We start from the raw sequence: 23,810 nt of genomic DNA, 5'->3' as shown, positions 1-23,810 counted from the left end.
AAACAAAAAGTGGGAATGGGAGGACAACAAGCTTCTCCTCGGGTCAAAAAGTTAACGTCCAATAGAAACAACTCGGAGGGGGGGGGAGTGCAGCATGGCATACAGTAGAAGCTGCGTTGTAAAAGAAAGAAGTGGAAGGAGTTAAACTGAAGAGGACTCTGAACTGGTGAATATAACGGCAAACAGACCTTTGAAAATAGGGACCGGCACCATAGACTTTCTGGCTGTAGAGCTTACGGGGGGAGTTTTCTGGAGCTCGGCGGTACCGGTGGTCTGAGCCACACTCATGCTCCTCATGTCTGAGTCATCAGAAATGTCAGGCTTTGAATAGTCGGCCCTGTGTAACGATGAGTCACTGCTGCTGTTTTCAGCCGCCGTGTCAGATGGCATTTCGGTTAAAAGGTTCTCGGAAATGTTTCTCTGTAGATCTTCTGAATGAGAGTCAAAGTGTGACAGACTTTCTTGAGTTTCTGGGATGTTTTTGGACTTTGAAGCTGCTCCATCTTGTTCGAGCTCTTCTCCTTGATTAACCCACAAGCTTCTGTCTCCGATGGACGTCAGGTCTTCCAAAGCCGCGCTGCGAACTAAAGACATCCCGGACAGATTGCTCATTTCATTCAGGCACTCCGCGGCGTCGAGGCTGCTCGCCCTCAGAGAATCCGAGGCTCCGTTCCGCTCGGGGCTCCCCCCGTTGTCCCGTCTTATCTCCGACCCGCAGCCGAGGTCTTCAGAGGCCCATAAAGACTCACTTAGCCTCTTTCCACACTCCCCCAGCAACTCATTTCCTGGGTCCAAGGGGCAGGAAGCTCCCATGAAGTCAACAGCTCCGGCTACAGCAGGATTTGATCCGTCGCCCGCAAACGCAAACTCATTGCGGACTCCAGTAGCACCAGGCTTTGCTAATTTGTTTGGAAAGCAGATTAATGATGACATTCAAAGCACTCGTTTTCCATCTCCCCATTGAAACAAAAAAATAATAATTAAAGAACTGGACAACTGATGTCCAGGAGAAAAATAAAAAAAAGACTATTTTAATATTTCATTAAATAGAAAAACTGAGAGAGCTATAAAAAGGTGAAGATGCAAGACGTGATCAATGGTGGAAAAAAACCTTCACATGAAAGTAAAATGAGATGGAAATGGACATTAATGCATCACACCGGGGTGACAGACGACAGATGATGCATTCCAGTGAACATAATGAACAACACACCACTAAAATGTGCATTTTCATTGTAAAAATGTGATTAAAATATGAAATAAAGTCTTTCTGAAGTCCTTCTGGAAACTGTAAAATAATGCAGTCCCCCCCAAAAACCTTTGAAATAAACTATTAAAGAGCTATAAAAAGAGTCTGGAGTGTGACACCACAACAACTATGAACTTTTACAGTGTATAATAAAAATTATACGTAATAAATTAATACAATTATTTATTTATATAAACTAAACTAAAAAAATAAAAATCACTAAATTTGCCAATTAATAATTATATTTCCCTATTTTGCCTTTAAATTGCGAATCAATAATTAAGCTTTAAAATTTAATCTCAAAATTAATAACATTTTAAAATGTTATTTTTTGCGATATTCTACTTCATAATTAATTTGTTTCCTACTTTAATATTTAAGAAATCTGAATGCGCTGCCTAAAAGTTTTATATAAGTTTTATATATATATATATTTGTATATATATATATATTTATATATAAGTATATATATAATTTATATATATATATATGTTTATATATATATATATATAACATATATATGTATATAATTTTGAATTGTATTTGTATTTATACATATTTTTAAGTTTTGTTTAGTAATACGGAATTTAACTGCAAATGCAATTAATCAATCTCTTTTTAAATGGTTTAATTTATCAATTAGTTCAAATTAAACCCTGTAAAAGTCTATAATTATTCAGGACAGAATGAGGAAATAGAATTATGAATTGATAAATTAATTTTATATATATACTGTGTATATGTATATTTTTATATATATTTTTTAAATGTATATATGCATTAATATTTTTTATTTTATTTATATTTATATATATTTTTTAGTTTAGTTTAGTAATACAGAATCAATCAATCTAAAATTACCTTTTAAAATGGTTTAATTTATTAATTAATTCTCTTTAAACCCTGTAAAAGTCTATAATTATTCAGATATCACACATACTATGAAAACAGATAGTAGAGAACATCTGTCTGTCCACCTGGAGTTCTAACTGTATTCGTATCTATCTCCTGCAGTAAATAAATACAGTCTAAGTGCGATATCAATAAAACATAAAACAGCCTACCTGTTGAAGCTGCGGCTCCTGCTCCTGCTCCTGCTTAAACATGTTGAGACAAATGGAAAAAGATATTAGTAATGAGTTTCTGTCATTCATAACTGATCGATACACTCACTCACTGCAAAGAAATCAATACAAAGCCCGCAAACAGCATGTCTTCGGTTAATGCAGGAAGCCCATAGCAAAATAACTGTTAAATATGTCAGTCAAAAACATAGAGATCAATATGCAATCAATCAGGTTTCCACCAGTCTGACGTGGTGCAGCAGCACCACCACCTAAGCTGGTGCTCCATGTGGTGCTTCAGCTGGTTTTAACATTATTCTGGTGTTCCCCACCACTGGGAGCGGTGCATCTGTTTAACAGATCACTTGAGTCTTAAATCTGCCTGTGGGTTTGGCACATTCCCTTCATTCTGAAATAGCCAGGATGTAACCATCTTTTTATTTTTAAAAAAAGGGACATGTTTGAGTCTGTTTATGATCATGTTGAAGCAAATTATCAACCGTCAGAGTGAGCACGGAGAAAAGAAGAAGCCAAAGAACAAAAACACTCTTTTTCCAATTATGATGCTGAAAGAAAAAGATAGTAAGCTTCATTTGACAAACACAAGAGCAGCTTTGGTTATAAAAAACTTAAAGGAGCAGTTCAACACTTATTCGCTTTCTTGCAGCAAGTTAGAGGAAAAGATCGACACCACTCTCACATCTGTACGTTCAATATGAAGCCACAGCTAGCAGCCGTTCAAGCTCTATAATTAACATGTTGTTTGTTTAATCCACAAAAAAAAAAAGTATAAAAAACAACAACTTGCAGTTTTATGGAGGAGTTATATCTTGGTCGCCTGGCAACATCAAGATGGCGACAAGAGTTCAGGAAGTTACAGCTAACGGTTAAGAAATAGTCGGGCAAATAACCCCCTGTAAAATAAAAAATTAACATTTTTACACTTGTGTGGATTAAACAAACGAAATAAAACACGTTGATTACCTTTAAAAATAAAATCAATTCAATTATAATCACTTAACTAATTACACAACAACAAAATAAATGACATCACTTGTTACTCCATCAAATGTCCCTTTAAACAACTCCATAGCTGCCACGTTAACACGTCACATATTCTGTATTTAACACGTGAAATAAAAAAACAAGACGTTGTCGTTTAACAAGCAGCGAGGTGACAGTTTGGACGGATATACTGCCCATCAACAGCCAGCTTAACGTTAGCCCCACTGACTTCAAATAGCACTCCTGAATGGAAGATTACCAGAGGCTAACGTGTGGCTAGCAACACACAACAACATGCAATTGATCGATTAGTCAATTGAAAGGAAATTAATCGGCAACTATTCTGATAATCCATTAATGGTTTTAGTCCTTTTTCAAGCAAAAATACCAAATATTTGATGGTTCCAGGATCTCAAATGTGAGAATTTGCTGCTTTATATTAAAGCTAATTGAATATTTTGGGGTTTTAGACCAGTTAGTCAGACAAAACAAGACATTTGTGGCATCATATTGTGGTTTTTCACTGTTTTCTAATGTTTCATAGACCAAATTATTATTTTATTTATTGAGAAAATAACCAGTAGTTGCAGACCTACTCATACGGCTGCCAAACACAGTTTATTATTGAGCTTTAGAGCTGCTGGTAGGCAGATTTTAATACCTTTGGACAGAGCTAGGCTAGTAGTTTCCCCCTGTTTCCAGTCTTTATGCTAAGCTAAACTCAGCAGCTGCTGGCTGTAGCTTCATATTTATAATAACGTGTGAGATTTGTTAATCTTTTCAAGCAAGAAAGCAAATATATTTCCCAAAATGTCAAAACCAACTGAATGCAGAAACAGCAGAAAAGAGGCAGGCGCTCAGAGACCGGAGGCGTACCGAGCTGCCCCTCGTCTTCACATGAGGCGCTCTCTATTTCTGAGAGCTCAGGACCTTCAGCTTCAACAGCGGCTGACTCTGCAGACGTCTCTGCTGCTGCTGCAGGATTAAATGATGTCAGTCAGTCAGAAGAGAAGGAATAGTTCAACTCTAGATCTCAGCCTAATCTGACAGACTATCCTCAGGTCTAGTAAACGACACCTCCTGACCTCCTGTTGTGGTATTTCTCACGTTTGAAGGAGCTGTTTAACAGATCAAGGAGTGTTCTCAACCTGCTGACCCTCGTCTCCGCCACGCTGTGGACTCTCAGTGTCTATGATCATAGCTGGCTGGACTCAGACTGGACAGCAGCTACTGAGGATAACCCTCACAGGCTCAGAGAGACATTATCCTCCATGTTCATCAGACATGTGGGGCTGAAAAGGTGGGACCAAGTCTCTGTTTTACTAGTTACAGGTCTCAAGTCTTTGCACTCAAGTCCCAAGTTAAGACTGACAAATCCCAAGTCAAGACAGGCAAGTCCAAAATAAAGTCCCAGGTCAAGACAGGCAAGTCCCAAGTCAAGTCCCAAGTCAAGTTCCAGGTCAAGACAGGCAAGTCCCAGGTCAAGTCCCAGGTCAAGACAGGCAAGTCCCAAGTCAAGTCCCAGGTCAAGAAAAGCAAGTCCCAAGTCAAGACTGAAAAGTTCCAAGTCAAGTCCCAAATGAAGACTGAAAAGTCCAGAGTCAAGTCCCAAATCAAGACAGGTAAGTCTTTCGTACAGTCCCAAGTGAAGACTGACAAGTCTCGAGTCAAGTCCCAAATCAAGACAGACAAGTCCTAAGTCAAGAACCAAGTGAAGACTGACAAGTCCCGAGTCAAGTCCCAACTCAAGACAGGCAAGTCCGGAGTCAAGACTCAAGTGAAGACTGACAAGTCCCGAGTCAAGACTGACAAGTCCCGAGTCAAGTACCAAGCCAAGACAGGCAAGTACGGAGTCAAGAGCCAAGTCAAGACTGACAAGTCCCAAGTGAAGTCCCAAATCAAGACAGGCAAGTCTCGGGTCAAGTCCCAAGTCAGGACTGAAAAGTTCCAAGTCAAGACTGACAAGTCCCAAGTCAAGTCCCAAATCAAAACAGGCAAGTCTTAAGTCAAGTCCCAAGTAAAGACTGACAAGACCCGAGTCAAGTCCCAAATCAAGACAGGCAAGTCTCGGGTCAAGTCCCGAGTCAAGACTGACAAGGCCCGAGTCAAGTCCCAAATCAAGACAGGCAAGTCTCGGGTCAAGTCCCGAGTCAAGACTGACAAGGCCCGAGTCAAGTCCCAAATCAAGACAGGCAAGTCTTAAGTCAAGTCTCAAGTGAAGACTGACAAGTCTCGAGTCAAGTCCCAAGCCAAAAAAAAGATGTAGGGAACTGTCGACTTGCTGGGAATAGCGTTAACATTAGTTGATTTAGGAAATGAATTGATTCATAGCACACTTTTTAAATAACATACTTTTTAATCTTCAGGCTTGGTGAAGGTATCAAGTATTTTCAAGTCAAAAGGCTAAAGTCCAAGTGAAGTCACGAGTCATTGGTGTTTAAGTCCAAGTCGAGTTGCAACTCGTTTTTTGATTTTGTCAAGTCAAGTCTCAAATTTGTGACTTGAGTCCACACCTCTGGTGGCTGGTGAAGAGGTGATTCTACATGTTCACTGAGTACTAGATTTATTGCACTTTGTTTATAGAGACACAGACACATGTAAATATCAGAAAAGCAGGTTTAAAGCAAACATTAGAAAACAGGCAGGAAAGCACATTTAAACCAAGACGTGCTGAAAAATTAAAAAAAAGTGAGGTAGAAGAAAATGAACAAACTAAGATGAACGTTTCTTCAATTAAATCTGGGAAATAAAAAAGAAAGTTATTTGGAAAAAGAGGAGAAATAAACTGAAAAACCTGCACGCAAACTGAAACATGCTGAATGAGGGTTAAGTTGAGTTAATAAAGTCTTTGGTGTCGGAGGAGAGCAGGCGGTCGTACCAGGTTGCACCTCGTCATCACAGAGTTCAGACACGGGTTTCACCCCGTTTTCACTGAGAGCTGCGTCAGTCTCTGTGAATTAAAGGTAAACTGGAGGTCAAGCTGGAGGTTTATTGTGACGTTACTGTGAAACACTCTTAAAAATCAGCAACTAATGTTCATGTGAGCTCTGAAATAGAATTAAAGTAGTTAAAACCTTCAGTTATTTAGCTGCTAAATCCAGATTCATGTGAACCACCAAGAACAAACCATAAAAACATTTTAAACTGGTCTCAAATTCAAATATGACACAAATCAAATTTCATTTGAAATAATGTGACGATACTTTGGGAAAGATTCACTGTGTTTTTAGATAATAGACATGCACAAGAAACTCTGAGAAACAAGAGGATTCATTGTTCATTTCACTCAGCTGGAACAGTCACATAAGCACATCAAAATGTAAAAAAAGCTATTAGACAATAATATTACAATGACAACAGCAGCATTATTTATGATGGGCTAAAAATCAGCTTTTGCAGACAGTCAGTTGAGCGGAGAGTTCCCACTTTAACACTCACTTTATTAACAGATTTGTACTCATTTAGTAAGACTCTAATTGGACAATAAAGTTGAATTTTTTACAATTTTCAGACTTCAATACTACATTGAAGGTAATGAGATAGGACACAGTTTTAAGGTCTGAGTTGTATCCTTGTACCTGAATTATTTCTATGATCTTTTTTAAAATGCCCACTATGACCAAAGAGAAGAAACTCTAATCTATTGACACATACTGTATACTACATGTTCATATTCATGCTCCAGAAGTAAGAGAACCTCATTCAAAAACCCACTGACACTTCTAACTACACTAATAACTAAAAATTAGGTGCCATCAACGTTAACGCAAGATCGCTTTAACGCCACTAATTTCTTTAACACATTAACGCAATCAATCTTTCGGAGTTGGTAGCGGGCTCAGTGTGAAAGTTAGAGTGAAGATACTGGTATTATATGAAACTAGAAAGTCTTGGTCAAGAGATGCTAACTTTATTTGCTGCCTAAAACTACGTGTGGCGTAAAATGACAAACGAAAAGCCTAAAACGCGTCATCATGACACGCGAAAATGTGCTATTTATATTAATCGGGTTGGTAGAAGACATCCAGCTGTCACTGAGTCACTTATGCCTGCAATAACTAATTTTTTTGGCCACTTACGGGAACAATATTGTAATATCATCACCTTTTAAGTTGACATGTTGAAGTTGTTAGCAAACTTATTTCCACATCCAGCAGTTACAGAGCAACATTCATTAGGAGTCTTTGTGTTTGTGTCACTTGATGAATACAATTCCAAAATTCTTTCTTTTAGCTCTGTTTTTGGTCTCCACCACTAACTCCTGAGGGAAATATCTGTCTCTTTAGCTGCTAAACACTCCACTATGTTCATGTGTATCAAATTATATTATAATATCAATTCAAAGGATAACATTTTAAGTTGATTCCTAATAAATTTATAAAAGAAATAATATTATTAAATCATAATATTAACACAATTTACTGCTCTACATTTCCTCTAAACTAATCACACAACTATCTTTACTCTACTAATACTACACTGTCCAACTACGTCTTCTACTCAAACAGATGGATGAGATACTCACTCTGCGTTCCGCCGCTGACGGGCGGACCTGACTGTGTGTGCTGCTGCTTCCTGTTTGTACGTAAGATGATGGGAAGTGAAAACGGGGAGAACGACTGCACTAGCGAGGGCTGTAAACTGGGGAACGCTAGGCTACGTACTAATTGGCCAATACGGTTGATAAGAAGGGATGAGAAGGAAGAAACTGAAACTGATTATTGAGCAATCTATCAGGACTGTTGATATTTATTTAACTCTGAAAAACAAGACATTTATTTACCCCTTTTCAGTCATAAAATGTGCCTTTTCTCAGTGTGCGGCATTAAAAGCCTGATTTGTTTATGGACTGAATATAGAACAGTGACACAGAATGGAGACGGGAGCTCGTTCTGACCCAGATGCCTGGATTATTACAGAGCACAGTGCAGCTGCAGTCGGGCACTCAGGGCCAGTCAAGCATGTCTTGTATCCATTATGTAAAGCTGATTAAAACAAAGCACAGCTGAAACTGCGGGGCTCGGCCTCGGCCCCAGATCTGTACAGACCACACTGACTTTTAGGAAACTGTACAGTACGTGGAGATTTAAATCTTCATATATATCCTTCTCTTTGTGATCATTGAAGAATATGTTCTGGGATTAAAGCGCTAACTTAAAGCCACAGTGACTGACTTGAAGTTGACCTTTAATCTGTGGGCCCCAAAATCAGCTGGGTCACATGATTAGAAACATGCACCTATCATCAGTGCATAACAAATAATAAATGGTTTATAACACATTATATTGTAGTTATAAGCAGATATTTTTAAGTGTTTATTAATAAGTCTATAAGTACAACTCTTCCTTTGAAGACTTATACAATTACAACTGCGTTATATTATATAATTATATCAATTTAATCAATAGGCACTTAAAAGTAGGGATGCACGATAATGGATTTTTGCTGATATTTGATATGCCAATTTTTTTTTTCCACCTAATTGCAGAGAACATAATCTCTCTCCTGTAGTGGAATTAACATATTATTATTATGCCTACTGTTATCATGATGGTCCCGTGGCAGATACAGACATAAAATACAATGCTTTTCAAAATGTACACATTCACTGGGCAAAAATAAGAAAACTACTTCAACTTAGGTTACATGTAAAACTTTGCCATATTTATCTTTGTGTAACATGTTCAAATAAAAACTGAAATATTCATCCTGCTTTAACAGGCTTGTTTGGATGATGCTGTCCTTGAGACAATCCTGAAAATAGGAGGCAAAACCAGGGCAACATTTGACCTACCTCACAAGTTTTAAAACATTGTACCTCCAATCCGCAAATATATATATATTTGTTTGCACCCGCTTCGTGTTGTGTCTCAAATGCATCATCTTATTGGGCTGTCATATCGGAGAAAATGTTAATTTCCGACTAAATTTTGGTGAGGAAAAACTGGCATGTCCATTTTCAAAAGGGTCCCCTTGACCTCTGACCTCCAGATATGTGAATGTAAATGGGTTCTATAGGTACCCATGAGTCTCCCCTTTACAGACATGCCCACTTTATGATAATTTCTGGACAATATTTGTCATTGTTTTGTGTTGTTAATTGATTTTCAATAATAAATATATACATAAATTTGCATAAAGCAGAATATTTGAGTATTAAATACTTGACAAAATCTCCCTTTAAGGTACGTTTTGAACAGATAAAAACATGTGCGATTAATTGGCAAATTAATCGCGATTAATCATGAACAATCATGCGATTAATCGCTAATAAATATTTGATTCGATTGACTGCCCTAGTTTCATGTGTGTTAACCTTCAGACTGGTCTTGAACCGGTCTGAACACCCACTTATTCTGTATCACCTGTATTTACTTTTCTCATTTTTGCACTAGTCATCGAGTGCATCAACTGAGCACCTTTTTTTGTCGGTCTATTCTGTACACATCTACTGCATATCTGAGGATCTCTCTTCAGTTACTCCTGCTGAAGTTTCTTCCATTTTTCCCCCCATTTAAGTGTTTCTTTGGGGAGGTTTTCCTGATCTGAATCAATGCTGTAAAGACAGAGGGTGTCGTATGCTGTACGGATTATAAATGTGATATTGGGTTGTATAAATAAAAGTGACTTGGCTCATGTCTGACCTTTCATCAGGACTCCGTTCTCCTGGTGGTGCTGGTCGCTGATGGTCATGTTGGCTAAGGAGGAGCTCATGGTGTCTCCAGAGCTGTAGCTGTTGGAGGCGTTGTTCATGCAGTCCATTGCCAGTCGCAGGTCAGGCTGCAGAGGAGCAATAAACGAAGGATCAGGACAGTCAGGAGTGTCACATTACATTATGACAAGTCACACGTTTTTACATGTTGCAAAAGCAGCTGACCAGAATGAACACCTGGTTTTAAAGGATTACATTTAATGACGGCGCAATTCATGGACACTTTGTCTTCCGGCGTGCAGAACCCAGTCCGTCACCACCAGATGTAAACAGACACTGAGACGGTGAAAACCAGTTATTTATACATCCTGACGTGGGGTCGGCGCTTCATGTTACAGCCTGACTGATAAAAATAGTTCCCTTCTGCCCATGTGCACGCCGACCTCAACTGTCAGTAACTGCACTTCCTAAACAACCACCTCTAACAAGTGTGTTTCATGTACCGCCATATGTCAGCATTATTATCATCATCATCATTAAGATGCTAATACCACTACTAATACCACACTGTAAAAATACTCTATTAAAAGTGTAGTAAGTATTAAAACATTGAAATGTTTGCTGTGGTAATTTCACTAGTATGAAAGAAAATGGCGATTGTTGTTAGTTCTATTTAAATTGTTCAGATTTTATATGTCTGTCTACTTTTGTTTTGCTTTTTGCACTGTGTTGTATCTTGATTTTTGTTTTTTACTGCTGCGTCTTGTCCCTGCACTATCCCCTCTGTTGCTGTACACTGCAAACTTTCCCCCGTGGGACTAATAAAGGAATATCTTATCTTAACTAATGATTACTTTCTCCATTAATCGACAGATTGTTTGGTTTGTAAAAATAGTGAAAATAGTGAGAAATGCCATCACAATGACCCTGAGCCCAAAGTGACACCATCACTATCACCATCACTACCAACAGTCCAAACCTCAACATTATTACTCAAACATTAAAGGGACTGTTTGTAGCTTTTTAAGCGTATAAATGTAGCGGGTCGGGACACATGCGCGTTCGCATATGCGCAGTCACGTGTGGCCAGAGCCTCGTCTCCTCTGCCTGTGTGCCTTCACTCAGACAGAGCGCGCGTTCTCGCGTACTCGCTCCACCTCTAGACGTGAACGTGTGCTCACTCCACACTGCAGAAGAGTTAGTTTAGCTCTGAGAATATCTAGTGAATGTAGAGTGGACGTTTGTGCAGAAATAAATGCTGCAGCTCCTTCAGACCAACAGAGGTTTCTCATGTCTTGTGAAGTGACGGGGCTCCTCAACGAGTTACGTTGTCGTCTCGTTACCGACCGGGTGCCGGTGTCTCCCTGCGGCTGCCAGCTGCGGTCGGAGGCGAGCTCGTTGAGGAGCCCCGCTGCCTCAGCCTGCGCTGAGGCAGGAAAAGCCAACACTAGGATCAGCATTGATTCATGGAGAGACCTTCGTCTGGTCAGCTAACATTACTGCCAAGCAGCTGAAATATAGAGTGATATTGTGGTTTTAGCTGACGTGTGTCGCCTCACTGTTTTGAGCGATGCTCGTTCATGTCTATTTAGAGCGAGCAAGCGCGAGCTCGACGCTGACTTTTGTTGATTTCAAGGCCACAGATGTCGCTGTTAACAAGCATTTCTGAAAGTTATAAATAGTCCCTTTAACATTATTAAAAAGAAAAGTTGCAAATCTGGACTCATGAAATGTTTTTACATGAAAAATGTCAAACGATTATCAAAATAATTCATTTACAGTACTGTAAATTAAATGAATGGACTAATCGTTTCGGCTGTACTTGTATAAAATGTTTGGTAGTTTAATTTAAAACATCATATTTTACAACCTCTTAGTATGTCAAAAGTAAGTAAATATAGTTATCAAATAAATGTAGTGCAGTAAAAAAGAACAATATTTCCCTCTATGTAGTGGGGTAGAAGTATAAAGTGGCGTACTGTACCACAGGAAGTAAACAGTCACGACATGCTCCTTCAACCAGGCGAGATGTGAATTGCGTCAAATCTCATAAAAAGAGGATTACATATCAGATTAAACACAAGCCGCCGGTTACATCAGCAGTTTTCAGTTTGAATCATATTCTTTTTTCACTGCCCTCACACACAATCGCACACAGAGCCAAAGCAGAGAGCTTATGGCGTAATAATCAGTGTCTGCATCCAAACTGCTCTTTCCGTGTTCGTCGGCTTCTGATCTTCATTTTCACCCCTCGTGTCCACTTTGGCTCAGAAACACGACTCGGTTTAATCCGTCAGAGTTGTTGCTTAAAGCCAAAGAGAGTTTATATCATTAATTTATAGAATTATCATCAGTCAATATTATGCAGCAACGGACATTAATCAGTAACGTTGCCATAAATGCTTATCAGTGATGGAAAGTCAATTTACACAAGGAGTGTACTCTGGTAAGCTTTTCACATACTTTACTAGAGTTTATGCATTTTTAATACTTTATACTTCTGACTTAAGCTCACTTATATACTTTATACTTTCGACAGATATAGTTACAAGTTACTTTTATATATATAAAACTAAATATGAAAACCATGTCATACTAGCTTGTCATGAAGGAGGCTAAATAACGCCCCTAACTTGCACTAAATTTTGGCAAGGAAAAACTGGCATGGCCATTTTCAAAGGGGTCCCTTGACCTCTGACCTCCAGATATGTGAATGTAAATGGGTACCCACGAGTCTCCCCTTTACAGACATGCCCACTTTATGATAATCACATGCAGTTTGGGGCAAATCATAGTCAAGTCAGCACACTGACACACTGACAGCTGTTGTTGCCTGTTGGGCTGCAGTTTGCCATGTTATGATTGGAGCATATTGTTTTATGCTAAATGCAGTACCTGTGAGGGTTTCTGGACAATATCTGTCATTGTTTTGTGTTGTTAACTGATTTCCAAAAATAAATATATACATACATTTGCATAAAGCAGCATATTTGCACACTCACATGTTGATAAGAGTATTAAATATTTGACAAATCTCCCTTTAAGGTACATTTTGAACAGATAAAATAATCGGGATCAATATGGACAATCGTATTTTAATTGATTGACAGCCCTAATTTATACATTGTTGAATCCGTACTTATCTTTACGTAAATTATCCGAGTACTTCTTCCACCGCTGGTCCTCTTTAGGCTTTTCCCCCCAAACACCACGCAGTGATGCAACTCCCTCTTTACAGCCAGCAATGCCTAAACTGTTGCCGTGGCAACTCCTACCAATAAAACCCCCTCTAAAAAGGCACACTTGGCTCAGCTATGTGACCTTACCCTCTGTCTACATTCATATCTCCTGACCTTGGATGTTTAAACAGCGTCTCACGCTCAGAGCAAACGCCGTGAATGGGAGAAAGTGACGACCAGAAAAACACTTTAAATAAGATTTAAAACATTTAAAATGTCACGTTTATGTTTCTAAAATGTGAAAGGATAAGGCTGGTGATATTTTACATTTTGTTATTGTCAACAAATCTAATAAAAAGACCAAAGTAATATCTTCTTCCTCGGTGTCATAGAGCTCCGTTGTTGTCTAAACAATATTAAAAACACATCAATGAGCTTCACTGTGTCATTGAGTGACATGTTCCTTCATCACCATGAACACACACTGTAGTTTATTTAGACTCAGTCAAACACACACCCTCCTGCTGCCACAAATACTCACTAGAGCACCACATGTGGATTAATCCGCCGCTGAAAATAGTCCCCAACAAATGCATCATTTCCTCCCAGTTGAGTAACGTTTGCAAGAACTACAGTGAGCAGCTGTTTTAGGAGATTCCTTTTTAAAGATTTTTTAAAAGATCTTTAGACAAGTGGGCTTGATCATCCTGACAATCAGACTGAATTGCAGATTTCTGTTTGGTTAGAGCAAAACAATGATCCTTGTCAATCAGAAGCAAGTCACGTATCCGCACCCGCCAACATCACTGTCAGTCATCACAGAAGCTGCGGTTGTTAATTGAACGCTTGTCATTGCAGAAATCTGACATTTTAAGAGTTATTATTATTTCTGTAAGTTCACTCCCAACAACCTGTACTGCTGCATCGCCATCGATTTCTTCTACATAACGGCGTGAATGAGAAAAAGTACTCGTACTCGCAAAAAGGCTCCGATACAACGGCACCAATACCACTTCATGGCAGCGTGACGTTACCCTCTTGTCACCATCTTTTGGGTCCTATCGCACGCACTGAGGACAGTCCGCCCCGGTGACACTATGTCCACGGCCCCGGGAAGCACCTTTGCTGCGAGCATTTCCAAGCCGACCTAGAGCTGATCGCGGCGCACCGCCTCGTATGTGGGACTCCCCAGCCTGTCGTGTGTCGCTCACACCCTCCAGCTGGCTGTTAACGAGGGTCTTTTGGCACAGAGAAGTACTCGTATCGGTACTCGGTATCGGCGAGTACCCAAATGTAAGTATTTATACTTGTACTCGGTCTGAAAAAAAGTGGTATAACCAATCAGAGGCAAGTCACGTATCCGTCTGACCAATGTCACAGAAGCAGCGGTTGTTAGTAGCCGTTAATTTGTCATTGCAGAAATCTGCCAATTTAAGAGTCATTATTATTTCTGCAAGTTCACTCACAACAACCTGTACTGCTGCATCGCCATCGAGCTCTTCCATGCTTGCCGCCATTTTCGTGGCTGTGCCTTTTGTAATTTTTCTGGCTCCGGCGCAGGAACATAACGTCCCCATTCTTAATCCTGCCCACAAAGGATGGAAACACCAGACCTACAGTATTTGAATCGCTGAACTAAGCGGAGATGTAGGCAGCGATTCAAAGGTCTGGAACCAGCTGAGTGCCACAGACAGAATCTGGGAGTCACACTAACACATTTTAGTCTTTTAGAATAAACACCAGACTTATCCTTTTAACAAACAGGAGATATTATAATAAATGGTAGAGCGATGTTTGTGTGTCCCATAGAAATCCTAATGAATGGTATACTCTCAGTGCTCCGGGACAAAACTGCCATTGTAGCATTACACATGACAGAATCCAAACAAGAAGAAAGCTGCACACTTGCCAACAGAGACAATCCACTCTGAGGAGCCGATCCCTCTGTATCCGGGAGCTCCGATGGTTAGAGAGCAAACAAACTCAAGACTGATAAGAACGGGATCCTTTAGCTTATAATCATAATGTACATTTAGTCTGCAGCTTGGTTATATTACAGGAGACTAATATTTCCTGGAATTAAGGCCTCTCACAGACTCTTTTTTTTTACCCTCTTCATGATTTGCTTTGGGACAAAAACACGCTCACAAATTTCACCTGCTGCAGAAAGGGAACATGACAGCGGTCTTTGTCGCAGCTTTGTGAGGGGGGAAAAGGCTCAAAGGTCTGCTGATGCAGCTTGTTCCTCTCAAGGGCGTGTGAAAATGTGATCTTGGCACCGGCCCACGGCTCCCGAGCAAACCCTGCTAAGACGGCTCTGCAAGGAGGTCGGTCAACAGGGATGTTGACACAGCTCCAGGAGCAGCGAGCATGCAGCAGGACGTGCAGGCTGGAACTCTGTGTGTGTGTGTTTACCCCCAAAATCAAAGTGTGATGCACCGAAGTGGAGCAAAATGTTGATTTCTCTTAAGAGGAAATCTGATTTTATACATAAAAATCTGTTTGGTAGTCAGGGAGGAAACAGGGGCTGTCCTCGACCAAAGAAAATCTTAGTCAACTCATCGACTTGATCGAGTTGATTTAATCGACAGATGAGTGAAAAAAAGTTTCTCCACAAAGAATCACACACTTTAAATCTGGTGTTTACCACAGATGTGCACATAAGTTTCTTAGAAATAAGTCGTTCAGCATGAAAAATGCATAAAAAATGACTAATCGACTAATGAAATCTTAGTCGACTAGACAAAAACGACTTATTAGACGACTAGTCGACTAAGAGGGGGGGGCAGCCCTGGATTTGTGTTTTAGAAAATGTCATCTGTAATCGGTTGTTGCCGTCCTCGATTAATCAATTAATCGACTAACGTTTCAGCTCTAATGCGTGGCAGAGAAAACAACTGAAGCCTTGAAAATATGTAGTCTTCAGGCGGTGTCTGGATGTCAAAGGATTTATCTATTGAATAGTGCAAGTTTACGTCTTTAAAATAATTTTTCTGTCCGACCGGCAGTCATAAAAAATACATTTGTTCCATTTAAATTCACACAAAACAGAGAAAAAGCAGCAAATCGTCACATTTGAGAAGATGGAAGCAGAGAATAATTCAGCTTTTTGCCGATTCATTTCGTGTCAACTGGTTCATCGTGTAATTGTTTCAGTGCTGAAACGGATCAAACGTAGAAACAAAGGCGTTTGTCTCGTCCTGCCGGCTCACCAGCGCTGCTTGTAGCTCAGCTGAGAGACGAGGATGCTGCTCTCATGCTTGATTGCTTCTGTATCTCTGACCTACTTTCTCCTCATCGTTCCCTCTCTCTCTGTATTCCCTTGCCCAGCCTCCAGCAGCCTCCAGCAGCCTCAGACTGGCTCTCTACCTTTCCTATAACGTGGGCCCGGCGCTGCGGCGGAGGAGGCGCTGAAGGTGGAGCCCGTTTCCATTTTGCCCTCCATCTCTCACTAAGAGGAGGAGGGGAAACATACTGCAGGGCTGCATGTGAATTCCCCTCCTGGTTAGCAGCTGTGGTGCCCAGTAGTCACATACATTTACCACCTCTTGTTTTCATACATCCAGGATGTTAACCACACCCTGCTACCGCTCCACACCTCTTAAAACAAGACGTTTGTTATCAAAGCGGACTTTAAGCTCCAGTTTGCAGAAGGAGTAAAAGACAAACTGTTTTAACATTTAATAGTTAGACTGAACATTCATTAGAGATATCTGTAACATAATTCACGGGAAACGGGAGACTTTGACCAATCACAGGTCATTTCATTCAGAGAGCGTTCCTATTGGCTGTGCTCCGGTCATGGGACCAGAACTTGGCGTACCTTCAACAGATTTCACAATTGCGGCGGCGTCACAAATGTTCTCATTTTACAGCTAAACCGTGCACTACAAGATGATTCTGAAAACATCTGAGGAGAGAAATAGGCATTAACGTAACAGAATATTGATTCATATTTGATCAGCGCTGCCTAGTTTGACCGTTTGGTCGGAGTTCGTGAGTGATTGACAGCCGGCTCTCATAGACGGCAGCTGGACAGCAGACCTTAAATCAGCTCTTACTGCTTGTTTTCCTCCGGTCTGTGAAATCTTGCAGATGCCATTAGGAGCACCGCTGGACACCGGAGGACACAGTGGAACATGATTTTATTCAGGTTACCTGTTTCATGTACTTCTGTCAGGATATAGCGACCGTTTTATAAAACTAACTTCTTTTTTTTTTTAAATCATATTTGCTCCAATCTCGCCTACTGATACTTTTAGGCCTGTGATGTAATTAAAATGTATTTTACTGTGAATTATTACAGTTGCATCTTGTAAAATCCTGGTAATAATTTACAGCGTAGGATAGTCAGAACTGAATTACAGATATCTCTAGTTTTTAGTAGTCAAAATGACGTTATAGATATCTTGAATTAGAATTCTGACCAATCACAATGTAACTACGACTAGTCAAAATGTAATTGTAGATATCTCTAATGCTAGTTCCGGATAGTCAAGCTTAGTTATTAAATGTTAAAACGGCTCGCCGTACAGTCTCACGTCGTGGAATTTAAAATTTGAGGAATTCTTCTGGTGTTGTCATGGTGCAGAGAGTAAAGTCATCTGCAGCTGCTGCATGTTTCAATATGTACACAAGACCCGGAGCTACCATCTCATCTACACACACAAACACACACACTCGTCTTCTGGTGAAATGAACCGTCCTCCACCAGCGTGGTGCCAATTAACTGCCTACAAGAATGCAGTTTAAAGCCCGCTGTGGCATTTCTTCTTCTCTTTAACGAGATGACACAATCGGAAAGACGTCTGAGCAGCCTCTTTTAGCAGACATTTACAACTCTGTCAGCTCTATCTTGTCTTTTTTTTACTGTGCACCTGAATGAATATATGTAGGAGATGCGTCTGGGAATCCATTTGTCTTAACATAACTTTGATAAAATAGAAATAATGATGAACATTATGTTTGATTATCCAAAATATGAGGCAATAATCAAAAGTAGGACCCCTGAAGAAGCAGATTAGGGCTGTAGCTAATTATTATTCTCATTATCAGGTATCGTTTTGGCAATAAAATGTCAGAAAATAGTGAGAAAATTTCCCAAGAAATCAAGATAACGTCTTCAAATTGTTTGATTTGTTTGTTCAAAGCCTAAATATATTTAGTGTACACTCATATAAAACAGAAAAATCTTCACATTTGAGAAAATATTTGGTATTTCTGCTTAAAAATGACTTAAAACATGAATTGTTGCAGATGAATTTTCTGTCAATTGACTAACCGATGAATAGACTGATAGTTTCAGCTCTAAGATATGTGAGACCGAATAACTTGTGTAAAAGCTTGACTGTACAGAAGTCATTTCAGTGATGTTGTTGGTCTTGCCAGCCTAAGCTCCGGAGGCCAAGGCTGGCTGGATGAGGTCACCTTTGGACGCCAGGCAGCAGCCCGTCACTCTTTGCTAAATGGAGCACTTCAGCCTGAACTCATTTCATAACGCCTGACGCTCGAGGACACGCCGCTGACGCTTATGACTCAATGAAGTCAGCAGCTGAATTCAGAGGAGTGATTGTTTCAATTTAAGGCCTGGAAAACCACAATAATAAAACCTGCATTGATTATAGACTCATTTCCATCGTTGTCTCTGGTTGTTTACAAAGTCCTCCAACCTTCATTAAAAGGTCAACTCCATCTGAGCTCTTTTACGGGTTTTTCAAAAGGAAAAGAAGAAGGTTACAGCGCTGATGTTAAGAATATTTTCACCGCTTTACCTCGCTGTCAGACAGCCCATACTGACGGGGAACTGAAGCTGTTGTCTATGCTCTCTTCAAAGCCACCAGACTCCATTCACAAAAACAGTAATTTTACCTCGCTGAACACTGGAGTTGCTGGTCTACCGCTGCATCGATCGGTTAGTTTGTTTGTGTTATTGTGTGACTTTCGGATCCAAACTAATGTGTGCGTCCACAGCAGTACATTGCTTTGCTCTTGTTCTGGTATATAAGTCTGTTTCTACTAACTGGGAGCACGCCAACCGTCATTTACTGTAGGTAATACACTGACTAGGGCTGTCACCATATCAGATTTTATCATGGCCAAAAGAATTCACAATATTATCACGATATATATATATAAAATCTGAAAAAAAAAAGAAGAAAATAATAGATTGCTATCAGTCAAACGCATCTTTAACTTTATTTATTGTGCATTTTATCTCTTTTTGGCAAATTAATTTCACTCAAAATACGAGTGTAGGGAGGTGGAGAGAGAGTCTGTAACCATTTAAGAGGTGCTGGATTACACGATATTATTATTATTATATATTAGTAGGGTTTACATGTCGCAGCGTCATCATGCAGAAACCGACGTCAGGTCACGTGGGAAAATGTTTTTAGAAGGGCTTGGAAAAATAGCATTTTGGCGCGAAACATGCGTACTTCGACCAAAATTTGAATTTGAATACATAAGGAACACCACTGGGAAGCTACAGAATGATATAAAAACCTAAAAAAATAATAATAATAATGGACCCGCCCTTTAAGATAGAGACAAATGTTCAATGTCTAACCAAAGACCTACTGGAAACTAAACACTGGAAAAAGACGCATTTGGTTTATTCATCATGTGATGTTGGGATGGACTTCCAGTTCCTGGTCAGCAAAACACCTGATTCATTAAGCATTAATCTTTTATCCAAACCTTTTTTCCTTTGGACCTTGTTTTTTTTTTTTATTAGCGAAGACAAATGGAAGACATACTGAATAGATTGGAGCTTCTCATATTTAGCCAACTGTTGCCATCGCTGGTTAAAATGACCGGCGACAGATTAGATCACCTGTAAGCTACTTAACGTTAAGTCTGATTGTTCTGGTTAATGTTCCGTCTGCAGCCACAGATCGTCAGACACAGACACCAACAGAGGAAAGAAATGATCTAGCTGGTCACCTCAGGTCAATTTAAAGAATCTACCAGATCATATCAACATTTGAAATTAAGTTTTTAGAGCCAACATCATGACGTCACTTCCAGTCTGTTCAACTAGGGTTTCTACTAGAACATGTTTACATGCTTTAATGTTCAAAAAACAACGCTTTACATTTGTCATACCGGCTGTGCACCCTATGTTTCACCCTATGTCTGAAACGCTCTGATGACATCATCACATTATGGAGGGAAAGGCAGGACTTCTGTGGGGGAGAGTAACTCCCTTTGGCGTGGACTTTAGGTTTTGTAACTTTGCAGACCTTTTACATTCACAAAAAAACTATATATCACAATAAAGGAAAGGGAAAAAGCACAAAAGCATAATAGGTCTTCTTTTAGTTCCTGGAGTTTACTTTCCATTTTCTAAGACAATCAGCTCCAGCATTCGCTATAAGAAATGGAAACCTTCGTGATTTTAACAAAGTAAAACAATGATTAATTTATGAGCACAGAAAAAACTGCAGACAGCTTTCTACTTGTAATCTCTGCTGCCTAAAAACGTAAACATCCCTCACTCTAGGGCTGTCCTCGAGTCAACCAAAGAAATTCTTAGATGACTAACACTCAATCGACAGATCTGTAAAACAGTTTCTCCCCAAAGAATAAGAGGAAAAGCACCACTTTCAATCTGGTGTTTACCAGAGATGTGCTCAGAAGTTTCTAAAACGGAGCGTGTCAGACAGAGGGTGAATACCATGGATGTATAAAGAGAACTGGATACAGCGTTGTAGACGGGCTCCCGTTCATTCCTATGAGAGTGTCTCAGTGGCGCATGAAGCCAAAATGGCTCGACTGCCGAGTGATAAAGTACCCGGATCATCCGGCTATCTTCCGCATCCATTGTGCCCATGAAGCATCACGTGACGGATACGGAAGTTGTAGTACCACCGCTTGGCCACTACGAAAATGTTGCTTCACGGCGCGGCGCTCTCTTCCCGGGGGCTTGGTGAATATTCAGACAGACATGGATGAGGAAAAATAAAGTGTTTTTTGAACATTAAAGCATGTAAACATGTTCTATGAACCTGAAATTGAGCGTGATTATGTCCCCTTTAAGATATGATAAATCTCTGAACTCATCCTTTAATTCAAACCGCAACTTCAGCAGTTCTTTAGGAGGGAGGGGTCCCTGTCAGACCTCATTGCGAGCATTTCTCAACTCATTCCAAAGCGCTGCAGAAACTTGCAGAAGGCTGTTCTGTGTCTATCCAAACATTTACGAAATGACACTGAGATGTCTTTCATTCCTCTCCGCTCATCATCTGGCCGGTTGGAATGGCTTCCAGCTGCGGTTACAGACTACAACATGCCCGCCTGCCCGGTTCCCCCTCCACCCTCCCTTCTCCTGGTTGCAGAAATCAATGTAACAAGAAACTGGCTCTTCCCATGAGGATGGAAAAGAGGTGTGTCGGAGGCGAAGACAGAGAGACTAACTCTAACAGATCCATCCAGTCCTCCACACCAGACCAGACCACAGGTATTATCACCACTCACATGCAAACAGCTCCTTAAGCTCTATTGTTTTCATCCGGGTCTGTGTTGAAAGGCTTTTCATGCACCTCCCTGTGCCATCAGATCCTGTCCACTGACCCCAGGAGGATTACAGAGGAGCCCATATGTGTCAGATAAGCAGCCTGGTTCACTGCTCAGACGCTGCATTGCTGTGCATGCTCTCTCTCTCTCTCTCCACACTGTGTTGATCAAATGAAAAATGGGCTTGGCATTTGCGCACACATGCATGCGCTGCATCGTTTCACCCAATTCCCAACAGAATCTGCTCTATAAATAATGCAGAAATCATGAACATGCATGCAAATTAAATGCAATACACCAGGGGGCATTTGTGCATTGCTTCACACGCATTATTATAGAATAAAAAAGGAGTGAATGTGTGCTGCACTAGAAACCATTTAGGCCCTCAGATGCAAGAAAGAAGCGAATGATCCAGAATAACGAGAGCGGAAAAAAAAAAAGCAACGTGAGAGAGAGCCACAAATCACATCCATCAGTCGACACAAAGAGAAGAAACTGCGATATTGGACTATATATTAGAGACATAACAGTGCATTATTGTCCTCCTGGGTTCATTTAATAATGAGATTATAGATATTCTGTCGGATTAGTCTGGTTATTCAGCGCGTAAAGACAATCTGAGCGCGTCTGAGAAGAGAGGAGGACCTGCTCCGGAGGAGGATGATGATGGAGACATTTTTGTTTTTGCAGAGAATGAGGAGAAAACAACAACGTGTTAGCAGCGACTGACTGCTCCTCCTGGAGAGACGACGGCTGCAACAACAATTATTGTAGATGGAGGATCGATGGAAGATGGAAGATGGAGATTAGGCACAAATACAAAAAAAGAAAAAACACAAAAGAAAACGTGCAAAATAATCCGCTGCTGCAGGATGCATGCTGCCATATGATGTGAGAAACATTTCATTTTCATTTTCATTTTCAGGCCCAAACTCTCCCGCCTCATGCAAAAAAAATATTAAGTGACAAGACGAATGCCGATGGAGGATTTTACGACGCAACGTCTTTTGGTTCGCATGTCGCTGCGGTGTTTCAGTGTGAGCGCACTGACATGAGGATTGGATTGAATAAAAAGAAAGGTTTCTTTTCTTACCTGAGTGCAGACAGACAGCGGTGTTGTGTTGTGTGTGTTCAGTCGCTCACCGGGCTCTCACAGCTTGTCCTCGAGCAGTGCAGCAGCAGGCCGGAGGAGGGCGCTGAGGAGAGGAGAGGAGAGGAGAGAGGAGGATAGGAGAGGAGCGGAGAGGAGATGAAGAGGAGAGAGGAGAGGAGGAGAGGAGAGGAGAGGAAGAGAAGAGAGGAGAGGAGAGGAGAGAGGAGAGGAGAGGAGGAGAGAGGAGGAGAAGAGAGGAGAGATGAGGAGAGGAGAGGAGAGGAGGGGAGAGGAGGTGACTGACTGTCCTGAAATGCAACCTGTCTGCTCTTAACCAACCATCTGGTTTCATGGAGGCTGTAAACAAAGAGCTGTAAATGGGTTTGCTTTTATGTTTTTCTATAAATGGGTAATTCCTGTTATGCAGCCACTTTTCTGTCCCCATGAATTACTTCCTCATGTCTTTAAATGGTGTCAAATATTTATAACAAATGGCTTAAATTATAGAGTAAGGTCTAATTTATCACATAAACAGAAACATGCACATTAAAATACCTGCTTTTTTACTTTATTGATCTTTTTTTGTACATGTGCTCGATTTTACCCTAGTGCAAAGTAATTAACTTCCTCAAGCATTAATAAGCCATAAAATTACAAAATATTTTTTAAATTTTTTATAGTCCATGTTCAACTTTCACTCGTATATATACGATAAATATATATATATATATATATAAATATATATATATATATACATTGTATATATATAATAAATATATATATACATTGTATATACAGTATATATATATAAATAAATATATATACACATATTCTGAATTATTATTGAGTTAAAAAAATGTCAATACATTTAGAATATAGATAATATAAACCAATATCCCCTCACAAACATAAACATACACATGCACGCACATTTGCTTATGCACATCATATATTTATTGTTATTGTTGTTTTTTATACAGTATTTATCTTATTCTAATTGTTGGTCATCATTATTATGTAGTCATAATATTTCTGTATATTAATCTTGTGT

General features: G+C 40.0%; 1 protein-coding gene across 35 annotated transcripts in view; it reads right to left on the bottom strand.

Annotated features, from left to right (window-relative positions):
- The window catches only part of mapta (microtubule-associated protein tau a), a 56,203-nt gene that overhangs the window by 24,378 nt on the left and 8,015 nt on the right, over nt 1-23,810 (bottom strand). For 4 of the 35 annotated variants that reach the window (XM_037755211.1, XM_037755202.1, XM_037755213.1 and 1 more), the window contains exons 3-7: nt 22,760-22,862; nt 9,963-10,098; nt 6,197-6,268; nt 4,195-4,293; nt 2,314-2,337 (exon numbers count right to left, since the gene is read on the bottom strand). In XM_037755211.1, the coding sequence (XP_037611139.1) occupies nt 2,314-2,337; nt 4,195-4,293; nt 6,197-6,268; nt 9,963-10,080 (313 nt within the window). In that variant the 5' untranslated portion in view covers nt 10,081-10,098; nt 22,760-22,862. Of the gene's footprint in view, nt 1-188; nt 1,459-2,313; nt 2,344-4,194; nt 4,294-6,196; nt 6,269-9,962; nt 10,099-10,225; nt 10,376-21,627; nt 21,819-22,759; nt 22,863-23,810 lie in introns of those variants that run through there. The other 31 variants (XM_037755187.1, XM_037755188.1, XM_037755192.1 and 28 more) reach the window with 20 other exon arrangements.

Source organism: Sebastes umbrosus, chromosome 20 (genome assembly GCF_015220745.1).
Source record: "Sebastes umbrosus isolate fSebUmb1 chromosome 20, fSebUmb1.pri, whole genome shotgun sequence".
Classification (NCBI taxonomy): Eukaryota; Metazoa; Chordata; class Actinopteri; order Perciformes; family Sebastidae; genus Sebastes; species Sebastes umbrosus.
Note: the sequence above shows the minus strand (reverse complement) of the source record. Positions and strands in the feature narration are given on the sequence as shown.